Genomic DNA, 25491 nt, shown 5'->3' on the forward strand with positions numbered 1-25491 from the left:
GAACTCAACATTTACAATCACAAATGATTCCAGGTCTACCACTAGTCCCTTCACTGTCCATCTAACTCAGACACTAAGACCTCCAGGCTTAATCTGGCCTAAGCTGGTGAGACGCACTAAAGCACAGAGGAATCAGGATTGCATCCACTGGGGACATTGTCCTAATCCCCTTCTGCCCTCTCCCTTGTAAACACCGTTCTCTTCGTCAGGGTCGCTCATGCTTTTCCCCACCTCTCGCTCTCTCTGTTGCAATGTGCTACAGAACGGATGCCGGGACAACATAGAGATGAAAGGAGTGAAAAGTCTGGATTTCTTATGATCTCAAAGAGACTTGAGCCTCACATGGTGAGTGAGGCCTCATGGTCGGAGCATGCCATATGCTAGAGCGGTGAGGCAGTGGGAGATCAGGCCCACGTCTACACTGCGGGGGATCAAATGCACTAGGGCCCTGATGTGGCAGCGGATACGGAGACTGGTCCGGGCCTGCCGGCATGGTGCGGGGTACCCAGTCAACTATAATGACCCAGACCGAGAGGAACAGGAGATGGTGTGCCTTGAGGTATGGATGTGTAGTTTTTGTTTGTTTTTTTTTCTATTGCTTTTTAAAATTATTATTTATTGTTATATATAGCACTAATACTAATTCTACTACTACCATTTTATTTGGAGCTAATTTTCATGGAACTCATGCAGTCTCTCTAATTAAGTAAACCTAAAACTCTATAACAATTTAATACATTTTCCTCTGAATATATTTTACAGATTTTTCAACATGCTTAGCAGTATGGTTCTTATGTAAGACAGCGCCAATAATCAACACAAGATATCTAAATATTAACAGAATACTACTGTTGACTATTGTAATCCTCAGCAAATGAGACATCCTTCATGCTATCTTTTGTTGTTACGGCAACCAGATTGCTCTTGTAGCATCATCAGCTTTTTTTGCTTCATGCCAAACTTCTATTCAGGGATGCACTTCCTGTTTGAACGGAGCTTAAGAAGATTAAAAGATAGCGTGCCTTGAAATAGTGTGATACAAGTCATTAGAAATCTAAAAACCAAATCACATGGTCAGTCACACAAAAATGGCTGACAACCTGCATTAACATCTCAGTGCGATATTTAATAAGTAATGACCGAATCAGAGTGTTGTGGATACACTCACAGGCTTACAATGTGATTTTGCTTGGAGTTTGGCAACAGAATCATTCTCGGTAAAGGGATAAACAAAGATTTCCGATGGCTTTCTGTAGTAAGGAGAGTCGTGTTGCTATTCACAGTGGGGAAGGGATTGTAAGAGACATGTGAGGACAAGGGAGCTGTTTCCATAATGAGAAAGGAGTCAGTGGAGAACTTGTGGATGTTGACATCAATCTTAGAAAGCCATAAAAACCCTTCTCATGGTAGACAATGATAAAGCACTGAGTTACACATTTTCTATTAACATATACTGATGAGAGCAAGTAAGGAGTTATCTTGCCTTAGCAGATGCAGATAACTAACTTAAAAATCGGGGCTTTGTCAGTCTGTCACCGAGCTGCAGCAAACGTCTCAATCTGATTTCAAACCGTGGACACTGACGCGCAGGTTGAAACCTTCAGATCGCCAGGACACCCTGACGTATCTTCACGTCAGAATAACTCTGAGTCTACTAAGTCTATGCTCAGTCTGTCACAGTGAAGATCATTCCTGTGCAGCTTTTGATATCAGGCTATTAAAATGATCGACTATGGAGTTTATTTGATTTGTTTTGGATAATGAACTTCACCTTTGGCACATGGATACTTATTTTCTACCAAAAAATGGCTTGGCCCGTTGTTATCTTAGCAAGGTCCAAGGTCCAATGAGACCTCTTTCCATTTTGGTGGGTGGTTGTGACTGCTGGCGGACTCAAGCAGAGAATGATGCTTTCTGTGTTCACTAACTTTCTTGAGTCAAACTGAGCTACTGGTACACAGCACCGATCACTCTGTGTCCTTAGACACTTCAATTCAAAGAGCGAGAAAGAAAAGGGCCTTCCATTCCTCCTCCAGGTTCGGCAGAGATACAACAGACAGTGTTCATGGAGCAAGGCAACAGAATTGATTCGCAATACATGAAAGAATAACAACCTGAGCGAATGTTCCAGCAGCGTTCACATTAATGCAAATGAACAAAGATGTGAAATCAAATTAAAATGGAGAAGCCAAGACTGTGCTTACTTTCTGGCATTGGGAATAGACATACATATTCTATACAGCAATGCTTAAACAAGTTCCCTCCCAGTTTATTATTTTTATTTATGTTAGAGTTATTTACAGTTACTTATTATTATGTTGTCCCATGGTGACCTCCCGTCTATGAGGATGCACACCATCCCCATATTAGTGAAAAATAAGTTCTTTAACCAAAATTCAAAACATCCATATAGACGAGAATGCATTTTAAAATGCTTTTCAGTGCTTTTCTGCAGTTGGCTTTTTCATAACAGGCATGAAAACCTTTTGTAATCGTGTTCATGTGCTTTTGTTTGTGAATTTTATACTTGCTTTTGACATTTGTTTGATATGTTGTATGGTTATAGGTTTTGCTTCAGGCTCATGTTTATTCATAGATTCCTTTGCATTTTATTTCATTGTGTGTAAATGCCACCTGCCAATAACCACAGATGAAAATAACCACATGGCTAAATCTGGCATAACTGCATGATGGGCATAAGTGGTCATGCAAAAGTACATTGTACCTTTGAAATAAACTTAAACATTAGCATATGAGAAATGAAATGTCTATGACTCGATTCAGCTCCAGAGATCAGCACAGGCTCTGAATGGACTGTAAAACTCAAAATTACAAACAAAATTTTCATGACATTTAAGAAAGCGGATCCAGTATTACAGGATGTTGCTGTGCACAAAGCTACAAAATTATTTGTCCTGCAAAGTATTAAAAAATTATCCTGAAACAAATTTATTTGCCTCTAAATAATTGTGCTGAACTGGATCCCTCTGTGACGTAGCTGTTACGTAGATAAAGTGATGTTAAATTTAAAAGCAAAAGAAGTGATGAATCTGTGACTCAGTTACAATAATTAGCAAAACTGATTTGGCATGATTAAACTGAGTCTGACATTTAGAGTGCAAACAGCAATTTGATCAACACACTTCAGGGGAACAGAACAATTCATTACAAAACAACAACAAAAAAGCAAAAATGGCAAGTTAGATTCAAAGAGAGATAAAATTATATTTGATTGATTGATTTGATTGAACAGCTTCTCACAGATACCATGCATGATCTCTTGAAGTGTTTAAGTTGGTAACCATAGACCGTCTCCAGAACCTACCTGCATATTTAGCTCCAGTAATCAAATCTAAAGTTCATTCTGTCTCCCTTTAACCCACACAATGACTTGAATCACTTTAATCACCCACTGAAAGATTCTATTCATCTCGTCACACGGCTCTGTCGTCCTATTCTCCTTTGTGACCTTGTGTGTTCAGGCAAATTCCCACTTCTGCTCGGCCTTGTGCCATCTGAGGAAGTGTGTGTGTGTGCGTTAAAGCATACACCCACATAAGCATCATTTATTGCTTGTGTGTATGTGCATGTGTCAATCTCACAGGGCTATCTGTGGGTCTAACATGAACACAAGGGGAGGTGTTAAATGAAGTGCTGTGGAGAAAGTCACATGATAACATCTCGGGGGTAATAAAGACGTGTCAGTGCTCTAAGTGCACCCCGGTTGAGCTCAGTCACAAAGTAAATAATGTGAGCAGGAAACAAATTCACTCTTTGCCCCCTTTTTTGATAAAATAACAGAACAGATGAATGTCTGTTTCCCAAGTGGAGCCACTGGCAGTGTCATAGAACAGTACTGGGTTTTTGCAGAAAGTGTAAGAACAGTTCTCCATGGAGTCTCCACACTCACATTTTGTACCACTTCTTATACCAGAGTGGAATTGGTGAGATTATTTTTTAGGGCACCAGGAGGCATCTTGACTGGCAACATGGCCCCAAAAGACACCGCACAAAAGCTCTGGTGTAAATTAAGAGGAATAAACTGGGTGTGTTACACTTTAGTTCTGCAGAAAAGACAGGTATTGTGGGCACAGTGCCACCTGGTGATAGTAAAAAAGCAATACATGGCCTATAGTCAAAGCAAAAGTGTCATTAATAGCATATAATGGATCACACTGAAGATGTATGAAAATATATTGTACTGCATAATTATACACTGTAATGCCTGTGCACATGTGTAAAATGATCAGGGAAAACCAAGTGAGAGCTCATAACACTCCAAAAAGCTTTCCATGTTGAAATCAATGGGCACACTTTAAGTCATCAGGATGTGGTGTCTTCCTATGTTGTAGATGGACGGAGCACATCGTGTTAGTGCCGTAGCTCAGTCAACCTCCAGGTGGCAGTGTTGTCTTTTAGAATAACACGGGTCGCAGGCCTGTGCTGTGGATTAAAACACGCAAGTCTGATAGATAATACTCTGTAAAGGAAAGGAAATTAAGGGGGAGGATAGAGGAGGAAATAGAAGCCTATTCACTTATATCCAAAAGAGACAATTCACATTGAAAGGATTTAGAGGTAGAAGTATTGCAACAGTATTCAAATATATAGTTTCGTCATCCCTCCCCTGTTTCTGGTTAAGCCTTTAAAGCGTTTAAACAAATATATTCTCCTGTGAGCGGATAAAACATACCGTATGCATCTGAATTTGTGCATGGCGTATCCATGCGTTGAAATATGAGCTCCGGGGTTTCTCTCACGACGTAATATCACACTAAACTTCACAAATGATTTAACATTAGTTGGCAAAGTCATGCCATCCTCCTGCAGGGTTTAGCTGAACGCAGTGGTGCACTTCATTAGCCGCTGAAGGTTTCAGCACCACAGACAGCGACTTCAAGCAAAGCCTCACTGGCGCAGTCACCCCGACTAAAAAGTGTTTTTCCCCCCTGGTATTCTTGTTAAATATGTTGAGATTTTTTAATAGCAGTAGCGTTAAGTTTTAGGATGTTTTATTAATTTATTGTTTAGATACCTGGTACGAGTTTCTAATAAACTTGCCTCACGCAGTTATTCCTATAATGGTCTCTTACTGGAGTCTTTCAGTACCTGCTCAGCAAACCTGTGCCATACTGTAAGGTTTTATGCTCTTCGTCGGTCTACTACGAGCTTGAGAGAGGGCGCATGCGTACTGACTTGAAGCAGCCGGTTGGGGGGGGGGGGGGGAGCCTTATGTGCCATCGGATGTAATCAAGGCAAAGAATTACCTCTTCTCGCTGTGCATACATGGTGAAATTGTAAGTACTGGTAGAAAAAGCGATGTATCGTTGCACTGACATGTTGTGAGCGGAGCGTTTGAGGCCGTTTCATGGGTATTTTTTTCTTTTTTCTTTAATGGCATGTAACTATCTAGCTGTACAGCGGGCTTTTAACGGGTCTAGGCAGTGTCTTTTCGGTGATTGTCCAGGGCGATGAAGCTCTACGGTTCTTCGTGGTGGCACTTCCCATTGATATGATTCGCGACTTGCTAATGCAATGGTTTCTGCTGTGAAATCGCCCAGGGGCCATTAAACCTCAGTGTCGTCCACGTTTATGCCGCTGTGAAGGAGAACAGCGGTTTATTTGGCATTATCATGATTTATTCTCTGAATTGATACGACCACCCCCCCACCTCCTCCTCCCCCCATTTCATCGTCTATGGCTGTTGAGTCGAAGCATAGCCTACTGCAATAGTGTCAGGTTTGAAGTACCCGAACACCTAACGCGTAAAATATGCCATTCGGCAAGGCGCACGAAATCTGCAGCTGAAGCCAGCTCCGAATCTGAGTGAGAACACGGATCCATTTTAGAAATGACCTAACGGTATTGTATTCTCTGAAGGATGTGATAGAGCGATGCTGCGGTTATAGATTTGCAAGCTGCGCCTTCAGCCCTCCCCGCCACCCGTGGACCAAATCTCTAGACATTTTTTAAGCATCATTTCTTGTGTCAGGTAGTGGCCGGATGATGCCGACAGCTTTGTTACATAAATGATCTGACAGGATTTGGCAGTGCCTGACCTGATGATGACACATTTGTTAAAATCAGACAAGAAGTCATTCTCTGAGCATAGCCTGTCTGTAGTCTATAGGCCTACACACCAAGGGGATTCTGATGAATACACTACAGACCTATAGTCACAGTAATTACTCATGTACATGATAAATGTAGCCCAGAGGTTCATGACAATCTGAGCTTGTCAACTACAAATCCCTCCCCACTCCCCCTGAAAAAAGGCAAATATTTTCAATATTTGCAAGTGTATTTAATTTATTGCTCCACTTGGATTCAGTGAGCATTGTAAATCTTTTAATGTGGTGCTTTTACAACAAGGCGTTCACAAATTTTACATGTTGGATTACAGATATCGAACCTATGGTCTAAAATCCATTCTCTGTTTTTTTGGAGTGTGTGAGAGAGCACACAGCCAGTTTGAGATTAGAAAGACTGAAATGTTCTTGGCGGGTGCGTATTTGGCAGCAGGCAAAACAAAATCAGCAAAGTGTTACTCCATACTTGATTCCTCAAAACAGCATTCCTTTGCAGCGAGACCTCTGGGGATGCTGGCACATGCTTCGACCAGAAAGCATCAGCAGCCCATCTAAGAAACAGATTGGTGTCAACCTGTGAGGCAAATCTAAATAAATTTGATGAAGCTGTCCTGGTGAAAGTACCAGGGGGAAAAATAGACTCGTGATCAGGATTTCACACTATCATCAGCTCTACTGTCAGAACACCCAGTGATGCCCTTACTACCCTTGTTACCCTGGGACTGATTTGTATCACATGAATGCATTGCAGGCCAAGAGATTTTTCTTACAAGACAAAATCTCTGTTGAATACTATTTCTGACATGAACAGTCTGAACTCAGCGCCTCCCTCTCCCCTCCCCTCTGTCTATAGCCCATGGGATCAGAGCGGATGGAGATGCGAAAGAGGCAGATGTCGGTGCAGCAGGAGTCGGCAGCGGGGGGAACTGCACCGGCCCAGCAGGACCAGCCGGGCCAGGCTAACCCACGGGGCTCGAATGCATGCTGCTTCTGCTGGTGTTGCTGCTGTAGCTGTTCCTGGTAGGTGTTTCCCCAACTGAGAAATCACCAATTGTGGCACAAACATGGCCGACATTATTGCACACAAGGCAGGACGCTCTCAGCTACCGTGTCTCAACCGCAGGATTCAGCTTGTGCTTCATGGGCTTGACATTTTTTTCTTTTTTTTTTGCGAATCTGTATCTAGCAGCACCGTGACAACAACGAACTAAAGATCATGCAGGGAGTGCATCTGCTGGGACCATTTCACAGTTTTAATAAGCCCATTAATTGTCTTGATTTCTGTAGTGTTACTGGAAATTTAGAGTTGGAGTTGGAGTAAAAATCAAAGTAGTTGGCAAATATATATTTGACTCTGTAATTTTCTGTAATTGAGTACAGTACAGGAGCATATTTAAACGATACTGACATATGGCTAAAGTTGCAAGAAACTTTTAAACTTACAACTGAACCTCAAATATTTTGGGGGGAAAACAAACTTTTTTTTTGTGAGGCTGTTTAACCTTTTTCTGATAGGACAGTGGCCTCAGGGTGGATTCAAACCCAGGTGTTCTGGATTAGTTTTACAGTATACGCGTCTCCTGCTTAACCCACTGAGATAAATCTGCACCCCTATTTGGAAACACCATTAAATGAACTATTTTCATTATATAAGAGACAGTTTGCAAAAGCACCGCCATGCTGGCTTTGATTTAGAACCCAGGAGTGGACAGCCCACGAGAGGCGTTTGTCCAGTCAGTTTCCGCTTGGTGTTTGTGCCGTTGTAGGAGGCTAGGAGGGAGCTCATCTGTCAATCATTTATCATGACACTATTTAGTTGCTGCCCATGAAGCGTCCAGTACTTGGAAAGCAGTTGCAATGCTTCATGTCCAAAGATATCAGTGCAGCCACGTAACATCGAGCACACTCACACGATTTAATAAACGGCGGTTAAATGTGTACATACAGAGAGAGCGCATACAGCAAATTACAAAGTAGGTTTTCAAGCAAAAATGACAATTATTGGTCTCAGCTTCTTCTCATTATAGTTAACTTTACATGTTTGTGATCACGGCTGTTGGTTAAGTAAATCAAGCTACATGAATACACACTTTGGCCTAGAAGACACATTATGACGTGTCATACACAGTAGAAATAATCATTACTTGATTTCATACGCACATTCACTCTGCGTGGACTTGTGCATGACTTTAAAGGCCGAATATGTTGTACTACATTTAACTTGCACTTCATATAAATTATTGATGTATTTGTTTGATTAATAAATATACTAATAAAGAGCTTCTTTGTAAGCACACCTGCTAATAAAATGGAGGAAAGCTAAATGTATTCATAGTAACTGTAATAGTATAAAATTCTTATTTCGCACACCAAGTATGTTTATATGTCTGTGTTACCATTAGGAATGAAGATCGAGATGATAGGAACCGAAAGGCATCTTATGACGTCAAGGAAGGGACCACAGACTGTGAAGACTGGTCAGCTTATATCGCTGTACAAAAATGTGTTTTGATTTTTTTTTGTAGTTAAATGCATCCTCTTGGCTAAAGGCACTCTCTCGCTTATTCTGCACAGTCCTAAGCCCACGTTGGAGGAGGTGCACTCATGGGGGCAGTCGTTTGACAAGCTGATGTGCTGTCCAGCGGGGAGAAACGCTTTTCGACAGTTCCTTCGCACTGAGTTCAGCGAGGAGAACATGCTTTTCTGGCTAGCCTGTGAGGAGTTCAGGAAAGAGACCAATAAGAGTATGATAGAGGAGAAGGCTCGGGTCATCTACGAAGACTACATCTCCATCCTATCGCCTAAAGAGGTCAGAGAGCTTTGATTTAATCGTTTTGCAAATATTAGCGACCTGTTCGAACAAATACTGAAAGTATGTGTGAGTGTGAGGGCGCATCTAGAACATCTAGAAACAGCAGCACACTCCTTACATATTGAGCTTTAAACATCTAGTGATATAAACTGTTAGCGTTAGGCAAAGGTTAGCCATTTCCCCCTGACTCCAGTCTTTGTGCAAAGCTAAGTTAACCAGTTCAAAGACTGTATATAAAAGATGGATGCAGCCTTTGGCTCTGAGTGGCTAAGAATGAAAAAATGACCCTGTTTCTTTCTTCCTGTTTGGGCACTTTCTTAATGGACTTCCACTCTTAATCACTAGTTTAGATTCTTTTTGTTATACAGCATGGTGTTCATTTTGTAACTTATTGTCCCCTTGGGGAAAATATCAGTACAGAGAATACAGAACAATAAGCCACTACTGCATGATTGTAAAGGTTTCTTGGTTTTACTGGTGTGATCCATGCCTTGAATAAGCCTGCTAGATGGTGACAGCTGCTAGATGGTGACAGCCAAAATGCTCCACTGGAGGCTTCAGTGAGTGACTGCACAGAGCCCTGGTCCATCTTTTCTTTACAGTCTATTAGCTTTCAGGTCGTCATCAAATTTTCAGTCGTGAAGCAAACAGTGACATTTCTCAAGGTTTTGTCGCACAAAAAGAGCACACGCTGTTCTTCCCTAACGGGCTATTCTCTCGACTCCCAGGTGAGCCTCGACTCCCGTGTGCGCGAGACGATTAACAGGAACATGCAGGAGCCCACATCGCACACCTTTGACGATGCCCAGCTGCAGATCTACACACTAATGCAAAGAGACTCGTATCCCCGCTACATGAACTCCCCAGCCTACAAAAACCTGCTCAACACCCTGTCAGAGCAGTCCCCTGAATCTTAGGGTGGTGATGACCTGTGATCTTTTAACTCTCTTTACCCCTCTCCCAGACCTTACCCCCCTTTTTTAAATTTTTTTCTTTGTATGTTCAGTGTAGGATTACATGAATCAGGCCTCGGGCCTGTCCCCTCCCAGGGATCTCAGCGCTATTGTGATCTGCACCTGACTGAAGACACTCAGGTCTTAAAATCTCCCGAGGGCTTGACATCACAAGTACTGCTACAGATCAACAAAGCAAAACACTCCAAAGGAATATGAATACATTTTAATTCTTTTGTTTTTCTTTTTCTTTCTTTTGATAGAAATAATCTATTTTATTTGTGTTCAGAGTTTTTTATGGTCTGTTGTTTTTTGTATGATCGTTTGGGGGGAAAATGATTCCTACTGTAGACTATATATTTATGAGTTTGTAAATAGTAAAAATGGAATTGTGGGTATTTTATGTGGAAACGCCTGGTTCTATTTCCTGCGTACAAAAATCAAAGCTCAAGTCAAAGGCTACTCGTTAGCTCTACTTGCAGGCAGCTTTGTGGGGTACTGTACTGATTTTACCTTATTTTCACCCCGTTTGGTCCCCTAACCTCACACTTCAGTACCTGTGACAGCGACTTGGCAACTCCAGTTCATGTAGAACCTGTGCGTGATTGAGAAATACTGTAAGCGTGGTGATCAGTGAAGTAACAGAAAGTGACAACAGCTCTTGTCACGGCGTGCAATTCGTTTCCTTAAGAAACTCAAATCAACGATGGAAGGGTGTTTTAACTTTTGTTACTTGAGCTTAACCACAAAAGATTGCCTGTCTAAGATGTTTATTTGAATTCAAGTGTTATTCACTGCACACCTCATAGGTTTATTATAGTTTTACAAGTGTGACATAAGTAATTCTATTTACCAGATGAAGTATTTTTTATTTATTGATGTATACAAACAATACAGAAAAACAAGTACAAATCATATTTAAAGTCCTGTGATGGACCAAACTCTACTAAGCTGTCAAAAAAACTTTAAATAATGTTATTTTTAAAGAGTATATGGCTCTGTTTTATAGGTCTGTAATTTCCTAATAACGTTCCAGAAGGTTTCCTTGAAGGTACTCTAATTTGAGACTAAATATAAGGAAAATTATTCCATCATTTAAACCCAAATAAATATGAATTCCTATTGTTGTAAGGCCTAAACAGCTGGAATGGAATCTGTTTTCACGCTGAGAGTAAGAAGATTTATGATGCTCTTAAGTTTTAAATCTAAAGCTTTTCATTCTCAATTTCCGCTTAAGTATTTGCTCGTATTTATTTGACTTTCTTCTCAGGCTAACTAGACTTTATTCAAAGTCATTTCTAGGGAACCTTCTGGAATACACTTTGAAATTACCAAAAAATCACTATTTAAGATTACATAGCTCGTCTATGATATATAATTTGACATGATTATCAGTGACAGTAGGTTTCCGGCCAGGTTAGCAGCAACACCAAAGCTACCATGTAAACTGTGCTCATACGTTTTATCGAGAGTGTTTCACTGAGTAAAATTGGAGTTGCCAAGTGTTTAATACTTTTATGTACTCTAATAGTTTCAGTTGAATTACTTTGTTGCCTCACAAACGTGTCACTCAAAGACAAGATCCTCACATGGGGAAGTGCCTTGACATTCAGTTTTACGACATCTTTCTCATGGGCAGCGGTTACTTTCAAACGCTTGCCGTAAGCGTGGTTACTGGAGCGTGAAGTCAGTTTACTGGAAATTGTCCCTTTCATTGGCCAAAATATTAAGTGTTTTGTCTTGATTTCTTAGTCGTGACTACATCTGTTCACTTTGGTAGGGCAGAGGCTGACGACAGCACATGTCAAACAAAGATTGGCGGACAGGCCGGTTGATCTGAACTTCTTACCAACCTGCGTGCAATCTGAGTTGATGGGTTCACTGCGCGGATCAACCTCAAAACACAACCTAAGCCAGTGGTTTGGAGTGATGCCTATAAATGTTTCTTTCTTTTCTGTTTACTATATGAAATGTGTTATTTTGCGCTGAGATTACTGAAGAATACATTTTTAAAAAAAATACGAATAATGTGAATGTTTACAGTAAATGGTTGATTTTTTTTTTTTTTTCTGCTACTCTTTGAGAAAATAATGACTTGTGGGCATTTCGATTAAGATAAAATAAAGCACAATAATTTTACTGACTCTGGAATGATTTAATCAGCAAACTGCATGACACCAATATCAGTAAAATGTGTCAGGAAACGACTTTAATAATGTCCTAACAGCAAATTCAACCAACTCGGTTCACTGATAGGAATGGAAGAATTCTTTCAGTACATCTGCCCCTGTGTAAGTTTGAGCAGTTTAAATTCATGATTCTTTTAAAAATAACGCAGATCAGGTGAAATCCTAATTAAGAACATTTAAAATCAAAAGTAATGAATTCTGTGAACTCCTTGAAATACACGGTAACGTTCACATGAGCACAACATGTCAATTAGAATTAAACAAAAACACTTTAATTTAAGTGCGCAGAGGATTGTAGCAATATGCAGTTACTTGTGTACCACACTATTTTGAAATGCTTTATAAACTTTGAAAAGTTCATACTCTTTCACAGTACTGTGCAAAGGTCTTGAGCCGCATCTTCAGACAGTATAATATTTTTTTTTTCCTGAAGGTCTTTTAAAGTTTATCTTTGAGAATTAGCTGCTTTTATCTTTTAAGTTTTTGTTTTGTTTGTTTGTCAAGCCACTTAACCCTGATCTGTGAAACATAAAAGCAAGAGATGAACCAGTGTTGTGTTGTTGTGTCTACACATAACAGACAACCTAGCATAGAACCAATTTTAAATTCTATATTTAGGTACAAAGGTAACATAGTTTGACAGGTACAAACACTCTGTTAAACCCATTTAATTAAATAAATAAGATAAATTCTACTTAACTCACACATTGACAGTTTGATTTAAAATTCATTGTCTAAAATTTTATGGACCTAATTGTAACTATATAGGAATATTTTGCTGTGTCTGAATTTTATACAGGGAGCTTCTTTCATAAAAATGGTCATCGAATTCACAATAAAAAAAAAAAGTTGTTTCGTCAAAGGTTCAATTAAAAAATAAATAAGAACGTGAGATAAAACATATAGAGAAGTGTAATGTCTACCACCAGGCCTTCCTCAGTTTTAGCCCTTTTCAGTGAATAAAAAAAATCTTAATCTTGTATTACTGTTCACTTTATGTGGTGGTGAAGCAGCAGAACAGCCCATCAACATAAAGTGGTTGCACCTGGCTATTTAAAAAAAAAAAAAAATCCTGGAGGAAGCCGAAAACAATTGGTGCATCTTCCCTTCTCCAGCCAACGATATTATCCTGTCCCTGGATGGATTAATATGCATACATCAGCATTCGCTTTGATGTGATGAATATTCCATCAATTACAAATGTATACTCTGTAACACACACACACAGAGAAGATGTCTGTTCTCTCAGATCCGACCTGCTTAGTATAATTTTAAAGATTTAAATAACCAGAAGAGACTGAAAACCCATCATAAAAGACAGCTAATGAAAAGCAGCTCTTTTTAATCAAATGGATTACACTTTATTGGGAAATTAAATAAAACAATGCAATGTTGTGAGGGGGAAGCAAAACAACATTGTCCAAAGTGTTAAAACTACATATAAAAAATGCAGATAAAAGAGCATGATAAGATCCATCGCATATATCTGACGGTGAGAAACAACTAATAACGCTAGTAAAATAATTTTTAGGGGAAGGAGTTGAGGGAACCAACAATGAGCTCAATCTATTAACAAGATATTTACTTAAACAATAACCGCAGTGGCATCTTTGTATGGCATGTTGTGTACCATGTACCACAGAATAGAAAGCTCCAATCTGTTGCAGATAGACAGAATCTGGTCCAGGAATTTTGCTACTTGTAGGAGTGCCGTGGATGATGCCGCAGATTCAGCAGAACTAGAACAAAAAAAATTTATTATAATAAAAATGATCAAATAAAAAAAATCAAAAAAAATCATGGGATAGGATTTTTTGTTGTTGCAACACTGATCTTCAAGTTACAACCAAGTAGATAGAAGGCAGAGTCATGAGTCTTCTTCTTGGCCATGGCATTTGTTTATTTAAAAAATAAATTAAAAAATAAATAAATAAACAGAGCAGAGGGCACCATACGCATACCTTTAGAGCAACAAATTGCAATAAAAGCAACAACAGCTTCACACACCAGATATGTGTGCACTGTGTATTTAGTCACTATCACACATTCAATTAACATACACGTCGAGCAAGTGCGGTCTTTGCAGACCCTGCAGTCATGGAAAATCTATTCCCATGGATGGTCGGCTGAGAGTCTGACCTCTACAAACAGGCCCTTTTAGATTTTAATCAACATGAGCCTGAATGTGGCATCAATTAGCCGTTTTTCTAAAGGTACCTGACAAACAGATAAATGCTTTCTTTAATCATTTCGAACTGGCTAACATAATAAAATATCTTTCATCTCCTTTCTTTTAAAGGAAAAATATCAATATAATTTGAGACCAAGAACTTGGGAAGACTTAATTACTAGTATACCCCAAACCTGTATTACATTAATAACATAAGCAGGACTGAGGCTTAAAAGTGTAAATTTGAAAATAAATGTTTTGCTAATTTAACACCAAAAGACAGCTACTCTGTTTCCGTGACCCAAAAGATGGAACAAAACAAACAAAATATTGACATCAGCATTACGCATCTGCCAAACTGTATCTTTAACCATTTGACTGGTTCCACAACTGGTACATCTCTGCTGTAAACGAACTTAGTGCACTATCTAAACTTCTATCGCTGAAGTTTAAGTCTGATGGATGATGGAAGTCTACAGGCTAATGCATTCCAAGACTGACTCAACAAAACCTGCATTAGGGCACATACCTTCCATCTATTTCCACATTCATTGCAGAAGACAAACGTGGTCATTGGCTCATCAGCACTACGAGTTTGAACCTGGGAAAGAAAACGGAAAAAGAAAGTCACTTAAAATCATAGACTACTAAATCAGCGTATGCTCTATCAATACCAATATACATGGCTTTATCAGATTTCACATTGTCTGAACAAATTAAATAACTACAACCTCCACAAAGACCTCTATAGGCAGCCTGCATATCCATACCTGTGTGTAGGTGCAGCTCTTTCCCTTGCATTTGCCGCAGGTGAACAGATCAGTCTGAGTGCCCCCAGTGGTGGCCATCTGGTGGTCCCTGACAGCCTCTTTGGTCAAATTCTTCCTCATTTCCTTCAGCTCATCACTGGCCATTTCCTACAGCGGTGGAAAAAATAAGTAAGTCAGTCAGTCAGTCAGTCAGTCAGTCAGTCAGTCAGTCAGTCAGTCAGTCAGTCAGTCAGTCAGTCAGTCAGTCAGTCAGTCAGAAAGAAAGAAAGAAAGAAAGAAAGAAAGAAAGAAAGAAAGAAAGAAAGAAAGAAAGAAAGAAAGAAAGAAAGAAAGAAAGAAAGAAGTGCCAATAAGTGTTTAAGTAAACTAAATCTGCTATCGTGAGAGAGCGAAATATATAATTAGTGACAATTACTAAGGGCACTGTTTGTCTCTTGAGATTGTGCCATCAACAGCTCACACACCTCTGCGGTCATCTTAGCCATCCGCTCAGGGGTTACGCTCCCGCACAGCACGGTCCTCCTTAAATTCGGGTTCTTCATATCCTTCAGATTTGAGATTCGGCTCCTCACGCGGTTCTTATATTTCATGTCTGTGTTCTTAAACTCTTGGAAGATGCGTAATTGCAGGTCAAAGAATTCAACTTCACCAATGAATTTATATAATAACAACAAAAAGAAATCCCCGGCCTTTCAGGTGGCTTAGTGCTGATGCTTCTAGTCGATTATTAGAGTGGTTAATGTAGTCATTTATCAAGCATGCCTACCGTTCTTTGTTTTAGGTTCTCCAGTGTCTCTTTATTTGTGTAACACGCTATAATTAAAGGGTGCTAGTGTTCAGACAAAACAAGTGATTCAAAAGATGAAAGGCACAATGTGCTCATTTATATCACCAGCACCAAAATACACAACAGACACTGAGAAGACAGTAGCTATATCCAGAACATTATGAAATAACAAAACTCTAAAGAGTTCAATCAGAGGGCAGAGATAGCTCAGTAGGTAGCGTGGTCACCCCATAATCGGAAGGTTGGGGGTTCAAATCCACCGAACAGCTACCCTGAGGTACCCCTGAGCAAGGTACTGTCCCTACACAGTGTTCCCCGGACACCTGATTAGTAATTTCCCCACGGGGATCAATAAAGTATACATTATTATAATGTAAAGGATATATTCTTCAATCTGTGCTCCAAGTTCGTCACAATCAGCACCAATAGCGATATAATCATCTGTAAAGGAAAAAGTATCAGGCAGTGGACAAAAACAAAGAGTAAGAAAACACAATTACAGATAAGTGCTTTGGAAAGTTTGTGATATTAACGTTTCAGATTACCTCCAGTCTGCAGAGCGCTTGCTATCATCTCTCTACACTTAAGCCTGATGGAGTCAGAGGTACTCGGGGCACGAGGAAAGGTGTTGATTAATGTGTTGGGAGCAACTTCACTGGGTTCACTCTTGCTGCTGGAATTGCTGCTGGAGCTGCTATGGGAGCAATAAGAAGTGTCATAATCAGTTCTGAAGCAAAACACACTTAGAAGCAGAAGATATAGTAGGTGCTTTCAGCTGCTAACTTGTTTCCCAAGGACTCATCACAGTGGATGGATCTGAATGTCTGATGTGATGCTGACTTTACACCAGATGCCCTTCCTGAGGCAACTCTCCCATTTATCCAGGCTCAAGGCTTGAACTATGAGTACACTAGCTTAGCTGAGGCTTGGTTTATATCTTCTCCAACTCCTAAGTATGAAAGATGTATTCCAGGTGTACACTAAAATGGAGAGCATTGCTAAAAGCGTGCATGAGGAAAAAAAAGTTTTCCTTATTACCTTTCTTCTTTTGCCTCTGGGCTTCCTTGTGAAGGAGAGACGACAGGCGTTGATTGTTCTTTCCTCTTCTCCTCTGAAGCTTTCTCTCCAGCTCCTGGCTCATCTGGAGAATGAGTGAGAAGAATTAAGAAGGCATCAGAATCAAGGAAGTGAGAGGTGAAGGGAAGGCCATTCCAGAAGCTTAATGTTAGCCTGCTTTATCCATCCCAAAACCAGTTATGATGTGTTTTTGGGTTCACTGTCCTGATGGAACACCCAACTGTGTCCAAGTTTCAACCATAAAGTTGTTGATTTGGGGTAAAGTTGCAAATTTTGGAGGCAGCTCTGCTTCATAATTATGCCATCAACTTTGTGCAACGTACCAGTAGCACTGACAGCAACTGTAGCATTATGCCCCAGAGCATAATGCCACTCCCACGATGTTGCTTGACAGTGTTCTTAGGCTTAAAAGCCTCACCTTTACTCCTCCATTCATACCTCATCATTTTCGACAAGGTATTTGGTTTGTCGATGTGGGCAGCTGCAAATTTCAGTTGAGCTCGTGTTGTTTCAAGTTCGGAGCAGTTGCTTCTTTCTTTGTTCTCACCTTCTCAGTGGACTGAGATGGTGAGAACTTCTCTAAAACTTGCTTCACTGTCGAGTGAACACACTGGTGTTTCCAGCAGTTTCCAAGGCAGGCTTGAGGCTTGGTGGTTCTTATTTGAACTGATAATTTTAGAACCTGTTGTTGTTTAGAGGAGACCTTCCCAGCTGAATAAATCTACAAATCTCCTTCTTAGATCTTCACTGAATTCCTTGGAGTTAGTTTTGAGTATTGCAGAGTCTGATGAGTCCTGTAAAACAAATCATTTTTATGCTGGCAAAGACACACTACCAGTTGTAGTTATGAGCGTGCAATCAATCATGATCACTATAGGCCTTGTCAAATTAAAAAGACATTGCAGAAGCTTCAGCATGTTTTAAAAGATTTGAGTGTATGTATATATTTGAGGCTGTATTTGACCCGATGTGTTTTTACCCTATGTGGATGAAAGAAAATCCAAAATAAATTCAAACTTTTACACCCAATTTTTTTGTTTTTGATTTTTCTCATTAAAAAGAAATAAGAAAAAGAAAAGTTCAAAGAAATTACTAAAAGCCCAAAATTACCATCACATTCATGCCCTTGACCACAAATGCAGCCAGCCATAAAACATAAGGAGCCTTTCACATCGGACGCAGCATGGGCTGCAATTACCGCTAACTAGAGCAAAGAATCCAAAATTTGTGTGGTTGCGTCATGTGGTTGAACTGGCGCAGCAGTAGGCTTCGTTTCTACTGGTCGTTCGCACAACCAACAGAAACATCACAGTGCGCTGCAGATGAAGATGACCATGGCATGCACAAGTACTGGCGCGCCTTGATTTTCGCAGCCGGAAATGAATGGGTTTCAGAGCACAGCACTGTGCGTGCCGCATCCAGTGGGAAAGGGCCTTAAGGTGAGCAAGGGCAAAGGTATGCAATAAGAATGGAGGAATCAAGCCAGATTAAACAAAATTAATATTACATTGTAATTTCCCTTAAAGCGTAAACATAAGGCTGGGAAATGAGTGGCCTATGTATCAATAATCATTATGACATTCTAAACGGATAATAAACAAAAAACAGTGAAACTCAAAGAGAAATCCAGATTTAGGTATAGATCCAATTATAAAAGAAAAGACACATTTAATCCCCTGCTGCGGTATTGATTTCACCTTACAAACCACAAACTCTTTAGGCATTTAGAAAAATTATAAGTATTATGTCTATTTTACACCTCAATAAAAACATCTCTTCTCTCTAATCTTCTCTGGCTGATGCTTGTCTTTACTCAAATCTTCACTCAAACTGCTGGCTGCTGTTCATTTGTTTGTGCTGCTGAACAGCTCACTTACTCACAACTCCGTGGGTTGAGAATTGGTGTCAGCAATTTATAAAAAGAACAAGAGGACATTTTTGACAGCTGGTGTACCCGGCAGAGTGCAATGTGTTACAGTAAAAAACAAAAGGGGGGGGGGGGAATTCAAAATTGGCTCGATTTCATGAAGATCGATAGGCGTTGATACAAGCATGCCTAACAGCTTTAGACATGCAAAAGATATCTCCAAGTACATTATAGAAGACAAAAATAATAATTACCCAAAAGCTTCTTCCATGACTTGATCAAGGATTTTGCAAGAGATGTAACCTCCTCATCTGTGCTTTGTTTACGGATGGCATTAACGGACATCCCGATTCTGGTAGACTGTGGAAAAGACATGGTGTCAGAGCATCTGGGTTTCGGCGCTGCCTGTGTCCAGGACAGAGCCAGAGAACATATGAGCAATGATACCTGCAGTAGCTCCAGAGTCATGGGGATACTGCGCAGCTCCTTCAAGAGATCCAAAGCTCCAGCCTGCAGAATAAAGCGGAGGGATGATCATTTAGACCATAACACACTTTTTGTTTTCTCTAAACTGATTACTCAGCTCTATCATCAACATGAGTAAGACCAGAGCTGTGTTTAGCCACAAGAAAACATAGTAAAACAAAAAAGGAAAATGTGGTGCTTCGAACATCCTGCTATGTTATGGAAGCTTGTGCTAATGGCAGCTCATTCAACACTCTGCACTGTCTCAGTAATATGGCAGGATCTATACACATGTTACCGCTGATACATTTGCACATCTGGCACAAACACCAAGAGCAAAAATTTGTTAACACCTTTTGGCCACTTTTAAATAAAAGACTAGTTAAAAGACAAATGTTGTTCAAACTGGCAGCTTCTTTGGATTCAATCTACTCCAGATTATACGTAATTTAGGAATCCTTAGATATGGAAGCTGAGCAGCAACAGTCTGAACAACTGATACTGGCCTTTCAGCCTCGTCTGCTTTTAAAAAGTAAGATGACACATCCAGGTTATTGTGACCAGTGTTTATCTTTTGGGTCACATCATCGGAGGTCCAGGTCTGCCGAGTAAAGCCACTGTGCCCCATTGGCTAAATTATTCTGATACCATTTAAAATGTAAGTTACATTAATGAAAAACGTATCCACCTATATGACTAACTGCAGTGCAAAGTTAATTATTCAGTCAACATTATTTTGGTGCTTCTGCAGCAATTGTGGTAACTGGTTTGACTGAGGAAGACACTGAGCAGATTGGCCTGCGCAGGTCAGACTTTGGGCACTACCCCTCATGTCTCTTTGAAATTAAATGTGTTAAATGTGGTAGGCAAGAGACAGGGCAGGACATCTGCTAAACGAAGACTGTAGCTAGATCTCCAGCTCTGCTAGAGTAATCTCATTGAAGCATGTGCAACAGATTGCCTTTATTATTATTACTAATAATAGTATTAATAATAGTAACACCAGAGGAACACTGTCCATTTACCATTTAAACAAACAAAAGCAAAGTGAAGGGGGGGGGGGGTCATATTTTGGATTTAAGCCTGAAGTACTTATATTAAGCGGATAGAAAAATGTACAATTGCTTTGTCAGTGAACTGGGAGAAAACAGAATAATCATAATAATAATAATAATAATAGTAATAATAATAATAATAATCTTAATGGAAATCTATTTTCTTTGCATAACAAATGAGATATGTTATTGTTAAATAGTGGAAAAACGAATTTTATGGTATTTTACTCAAACAGAAACCAAAAATATGTAGAACATGCGTGTATCCAGAAAACAGTAGGGTTATGAATGGGGTAAGCTTTTACAAAATTTTGGAGGTTTCACACTCTAAATTTTAGGAGTCATAATGACAAATTGCTATTAACAAAATCATGTAATTGTGTTGGGTTATTTGTCAAAGACATTTTAATTTTATTTGATGTTATCCTACTTATTTTGAGAAATTACAGACTTTACAAAAGAAAGTTATACAAGCTACAAATTGGTCCAAGCTCAAAACCTTTTTTAGGGGTATAAACTTCTGAAGTTTACTGAATCTCACATTTTTTCAAATTCTCGTTTAACATAAAATGTAGTATTTAAACTCACTGACAGACTATATGAGCTTATCCCAATATACACTTCCTTTCGCACACACAACACACAAGAAAAACAGCTCTTGAGGAGAAACTCTGTATAGTAAGCATTTTTAATAATAGACCACCCCTCTAAATTTTAATTAAGCACAAGAGAAATCATACTATTTTCATGTGCCGTTGGATTAGTGTAATTATACTTCAGGATAGGGTCATTTTAAGATATTTTCAGTGATCATGTACGCTGGGCATCGAACACGTATTCTGTCTATATTATCTGACGTTTAGGCTCCTATTTATAAGCTCTGTGCGGAGTACCATTTCACAATTGACTTGAAACTATGAAGCTAACTCTTTCCTTACACTATGATGGTAATCTCTTCCAATCTCCCGACTTTCATTTTTTGGGGGATTCTAGATTGTATGTTGGACTGTTACAGTCTTTTGATTACATTATCTTTTACACTTTAAGGTTCCGTTTATTAATCGAGGAAATAATCAGCAGATTAACGGATAATCATTAGCTGCAGCTTTGTTTATGTTTATGCAATGATGCTTGGACTACAGGAGCGGCAGCTTGGTAGCTAACAGTTAGCCAATTAGCTACTAAGAAACCTCCCCCAAACAAGCCCGAAAATGAAACCTAACCCGAAGGATAACAGAACAATATCACACTAATTTGTTTAACGATTTGATATTCAGTCATTAAATTAGCTAAAAGTGACCAGATCTAGAATTGTATTATTGCCTTGCGAGGCCATAAAGCTGACAGCGGTTAGTAGGATGCTACGTGGCTAAGTCCTAGCAACATAGAAACCTGCCATTCACATAAACAGACTCGCAGGGGAGCTTATTAGCGGCTAACCCATTAGTCATAACAACAGGTAGGTTAGCTTTGGAGCTAATTGCTGAGGGCAAGGACCGGAAAACCATCGTCAGCGGAACAACACAACAGTGCAGAATTTTTGTTGACAACTTTGGGGTTATTTAGCACACGTTGAGCCCGATCCTGACTGGATTTTCCAGTTAGCGCTCATGTTAGCTACACCATCAGTCAGATCGGCATTCATTCCCTCACACACATCTTACCCCGTTTTTCTTCTGCGCCATTTTATCGATCTTCTTCGCAATTCTGATGACCTCCTCTTCTTCCTTTTTGCCCATGGTGACCGAGCTGGTAAAGTCCAAATGAATTAGAACCAAGCCAGAAACTAAATTTGCCACAAAGACCACGCCACTGAACAGAAAGCAGCGGCAGTGACAGCTAGTCGGCGGACCGGGACCGCACACCGACCGCAGCAGACCTGACTAGTAGATGCACGATGAGCTCAAGGGAACTCAATCGACATGCAACCTTCTGGAAGCCTGATATCCCAGAACAGCTATCACCTAGACAATTTAATCAAAGAGGAGACTTTCCGAATACCGAGATAAAACTATATTTCATAACATCTGCCAATTTTATCTTCGTACAAAGCCTGGATTTTTTTAAAATCAGCATGGCGACCTGTCGTTAGATAGCGCCAAAGTGCCATCCGGATCTAGGTTCACAATCGGAGACAATCCAACTTGACCAACAGCCTAAACACTCCGGCTTTATGTTTTCACAAAAACAGTCACTCACACAACAGGTTACTGTCCAGAACTTACACAATTCATAAGTTGTAATCGCTTTGTATTTTCTAGTTAGTTCTAGTTTTGTTTTTTGTTTGTTTTCTGTTTGTTTCGATGTATTGTTTTTGACGCAGTTCACTTCTTTCAGTTTCCAGAGCAGGTTTGCTCGTTTCAGTTTAGTTTTTATTGTGTAAAAATGTTTATAGTTTTAGTTCAGTTTAAAATAGTTTCAGGGTTAGTTTTAGTCCATCAATACGTCACTAGGCAAGATCTAGTAACATTTTCTTTTTACCAAACTAACAAATACTAAAACCTCTTATATTTCTCTATATTATTATTATTGTTATTATTAATATTATTATTATTAGCTAGTTTTCCAAATTTACAAACTAATTTCAATTAGTTTTAAGTGTTTTCAATTTTCCATTCTTTTTTATTTTAGTTAGTTAAATAGTTTTTTTTTCAATAATAATAATAATAATAATAATAATAATAATAAGTAACTGACATATATATTACTGTATATTACTGGCATCAGAAACTCAGTTCAAGCTAAAAAACTAAAGTTACACAAGACAGCTGCCATTGTGCAGGAGGCAAGGTACACCCTGGACATGTTGCTAATCTATTGCAAAGCTATTGTGGAACCCGCCTAGGCTATATTTTTAACTAGACTTCATATTTTTGAGTTTCATTGCCCTGCTTTACCAGTGTGTAAGTTTACTGACTCATTGCATGTGTTCATATTTGGTCAACAAAGCTCATTCTAATAGATCAGAAAAGAAAGTTGGCATCTGACCTTTTGGATATAAAATGTAATGATGTTATCCTATTAGACATATGTGTGAAACCAGGTGAATTTGGCATTAAAAAAAAAAGCAGACAAAAAATCAGAAAGATCCAGCTTGTTCATCCTTAAGTGCAAGTATGTGTTTGTACAGATTCCTTCAAGGGATAGGATACAATATGAGGAATATTTTATTTAAAAGTTAGGAAAGGACTGAAATAAATAATTTACAGGAGAATGTGACAGATAGACACGCATTATGAAGACCTTTGGCCACATCTGTCACCACTGCAGAGGGTTAAAACAATGTCACAGTTTGCTGGACTAAGTGGACATGCAGAGTGGTGGTGTCATGGCTTCATTGTAAGCTGTGGTTTGGGAGCTTAAGTTCATGTGAAAACACAGATGCTGCCATCTTGCCAAGCGGTTAAAATATACAATATCTATTAGATTTGCCCCAAGCAGTGGTGAATAATGTATTACTGAGTGTAATTAAAAGCCCATGAAAGAGCCCCTGTTTTTCTGAAGGAATTATTAGATGGACTTGGGCTTTTGAAGAAGGCACGACTGTTGTGTAGTTCAAACTTGTAACCTTTGAGGACCACAATCCAGGCCACAGTGATGGCAGACTGTTGATCTTACACAGTGACACGACTGACTTGCTAATTTGGATCTTTGTAATCCAAAGAGACCAGCATGTGACATTACCACCTAATGACTGAAGGTTAGGCAAACACTGCAAACACTCTGAATAATTTAACAGAGAAAGTGCAATACACTGGTAGCTACAGTACATACAATGTAGAGTATATAGCAAAGAGAGGTTAAATGCTAAAATTAGTGCTAAAAGCCATGTAGTTTGCAAGAGAAATGAGGTAATGAAAAATAATTGTACTTATTTACATTTATTTACACAAAAAATGTAATGGATTAATCCTGACGACTTACACATGTCCTTTCTTCACCACCACTGTCTCCATCTTCTAGGATGGTACACGTTAGCAGGAGATATGAATGCCTTTTATTCAGTCGGGGCCAATTAGGAATTGGCATACCGTATGAGAACTGTAGTACAGTGACACAGCTCTCGACTCCTGATGCATGTGCTCGAACATTAGCTTCTCTCCCAACGGCCAAAATTCAAAATCCACAACATCCAAGTGTAGATACAATGCTACAGATTTCCCCACTTTCTTGTTTATTTACTAAAGCCCCGCTGCACAAACTGCATGAACTCTAAATACTGATGCATCATGTGTCCTGATGGTGGATTTTCAATACCTGCTGTGAGGTAAAAGTGCTCTCTAAAGACTTTATTCTACCTCACGCTGTCAGCAGCGCGCAAAATCTTTAACCTAATCCCTATTAGGCGAAGACCTCTCAAATCTGATTAGACAGACTGCTTGCAAATTAGAAATAGTCCAAGCCACCTGTGGTATCTGTTGGAAGAGGCAAACACTCACTAATATCATTTAAACTGGAAATCAGGAATACTTTCATTTCCCACCATCTTCTTCATTTATTTCTTATTCTGGTACTTACTAGACCCTTCTCTGAGTCACCCAATATTTATTACTTTGTCTTTAAGTGCAAATAAGGAAAAGGAGAGATGAGGTATTTATGGCCAATAAGGATGAGAAAACCTTATCGCCGGTAAATATGGCCAATAAGATCATTTCTGTATTGTAAATGGAGATTTCCTACTGGAAATAATACAAAATAAGCTATTCGATAAATATATACATGTATATCCCACACTTTCTCTAATACAATAACATAATCATTTATTTACTTCCTTACAAATAAAAGCATTCTCTTCTAGTCCTCTGTGGTACACTCTCTACGTATTTTCGCGTTTTTGCTGCCTTATGTGCTGATTAAGTGTGAGCAAAGATTAGGCAAATTGGCCATGATGTTGCACGTCCTAAAATAGCCCTCGAACGCTGCTGAGAGGCTTTGACCAGCGCTCGGAGGAGCAACAGATACACGCTTTCTGTTGTTTTAGCTGTTATTATTAGGATAAAATGGGAACTATCGGGTAAGATTTTGTTTGTTTCATCTATCGGCATGTTTGCTTATCCAGTCAGTCATTTTAATGTGTTTCAAGTGGGTTGTCTGATCTAGTGTATGGGTGGGGTGTGAAGGGCCTGTGTTTACGTTCACTTTGACTTGCTGATCACACTGTTGTTTGTTTACTGTTTATAAGTTATAAGTTACAAGACATTATTCATCATCATTTCCATGCGATCTTTACTGTACACTAATATATGTATCTTCTATT

General features: G+C 39.4%; 2 protein-coding genes across 3 annotated transcripts; one reads left to right on the forward strand and one right to left on the reverse strand.

Moving 5' to 3' along the window:
• The first annotated feature begins 5223 nt into the window (after positions 1–5223).
• Positions 5224–11993, forward strand: rgs20 (regulator of G protein signaling 20). The gene is made up of 5 exons (XM_085438491.1): positions 5224–5297; positions 6943–7109; positions 8492–8566; positions 8664–8898; positions 9630–11993. Exons 2-5 carry the CDS (start codon positions 6946–6948, stop codon positions 9816–9818), a joined length of 663 nt encoding a protein of 220 aa, XP_085294617.1. The 5' UTR covers positions 5224–5297; positions 6943–6945; the 3' UTR covers positions 9819–11993.
• A 1375-nt stretch (positions 11994–13368) lies between these two features.
• tcea1 (transcription elongation factor A (SII), 1) lies at positions 13369–22117 on the reverse strand. Of its 2 annotated transcripts, none has more exons than XM_085438490.1 (10): positions 21899–22117; positions 19162–19224; positions 18969–19074; positions 16809–16911; positions 16316–16464; positions 16155–16211; positions 15448–15602; positions 14984–15130; positions 14743–14814; positions 13369–13782 (listed from the first exon to the last, which is right to left on the reverse strand). In XM_085438490.1, the coding sequence occupies exons 1-10, from the start codon at positions 21971–21973 to the stop codon at positions 13774–13776; spliced, it is 936 nt and encodes a 311-aa protein (XP_085294616.1). In that variant the 5' UTR covers positions 21974–22117; the 3' UTR covers positions 13369–13773. The 2 variants fall into 2 exon arrangements, with proteins under 2 accessions (XP_085294616.1, XP_085294615.1); XM_085438489.1 differs by having other exon boundaries at positions 16316–16461; positions 21899–22037.
• Between the last annotated feature and the right edge of the window lie 3374 nt (positions 22118–25491).

Source organism: Copadichromis virginalis, linkage group LG18 (genome assembly GCF_057382275.1).
Source record: "Copadichromis virginalis isolate Kocher_CV1m ecotype Utaka linkage group LG18, C_Virginalis_male_GT1.1, whole genome shotgun sequence".
Taxonomy (NCBI): domain Eukaryota; kingdom Metazoa; phylum Chordata; class Actinopteri; order Cichliformes; family Cichlidae; genus Copadichromis; species Copadichromis virginalis.

Coding starts and splice junctions, on each gene's coding strand:
- tcea1 (XM_085438490.1), bottom strand. CDS start 21,973: ATGGGCAAAAAGGAAGAAGAGGAGGTCATCAGAATTGCGAAGAAGATC. Junction 19,075..19,161: donor TGACTCTGGAGCTACTGCAG/GTATCATTGCTC, acceptor TCTTTTCCACAG/TCTACCAGAATCGGGATGTC. Junction 16,465..16,808: donor CCAGAGGCAAAAGAAGAAAG/GTAATAAGGAAA, acceptor TTGCTCCCATAG/CAGCTCCAGCAGCAATTCCA.
- rgs20 (XM_085438491.1), top strand. CDS start 6,946: ATGGGATCAGAGCGGATGGAGATGCGAAAGAGGCAGATGTCGGTGCAG. Junction 7,110..8,491: donor TGCTGCTGTAGCTGTTCCTG/GTAGGTGTTTCC, acceptor TGTTACCATTAG/GAATGAAGATCGAGATGATA. Junction 8,567..8,663: donor ACCACAGACTGTGAAGACTG/GTCAGCTTATAT, acceptor TATTCTGCACAG/TCCTAAGCCCACGTTGGAGG.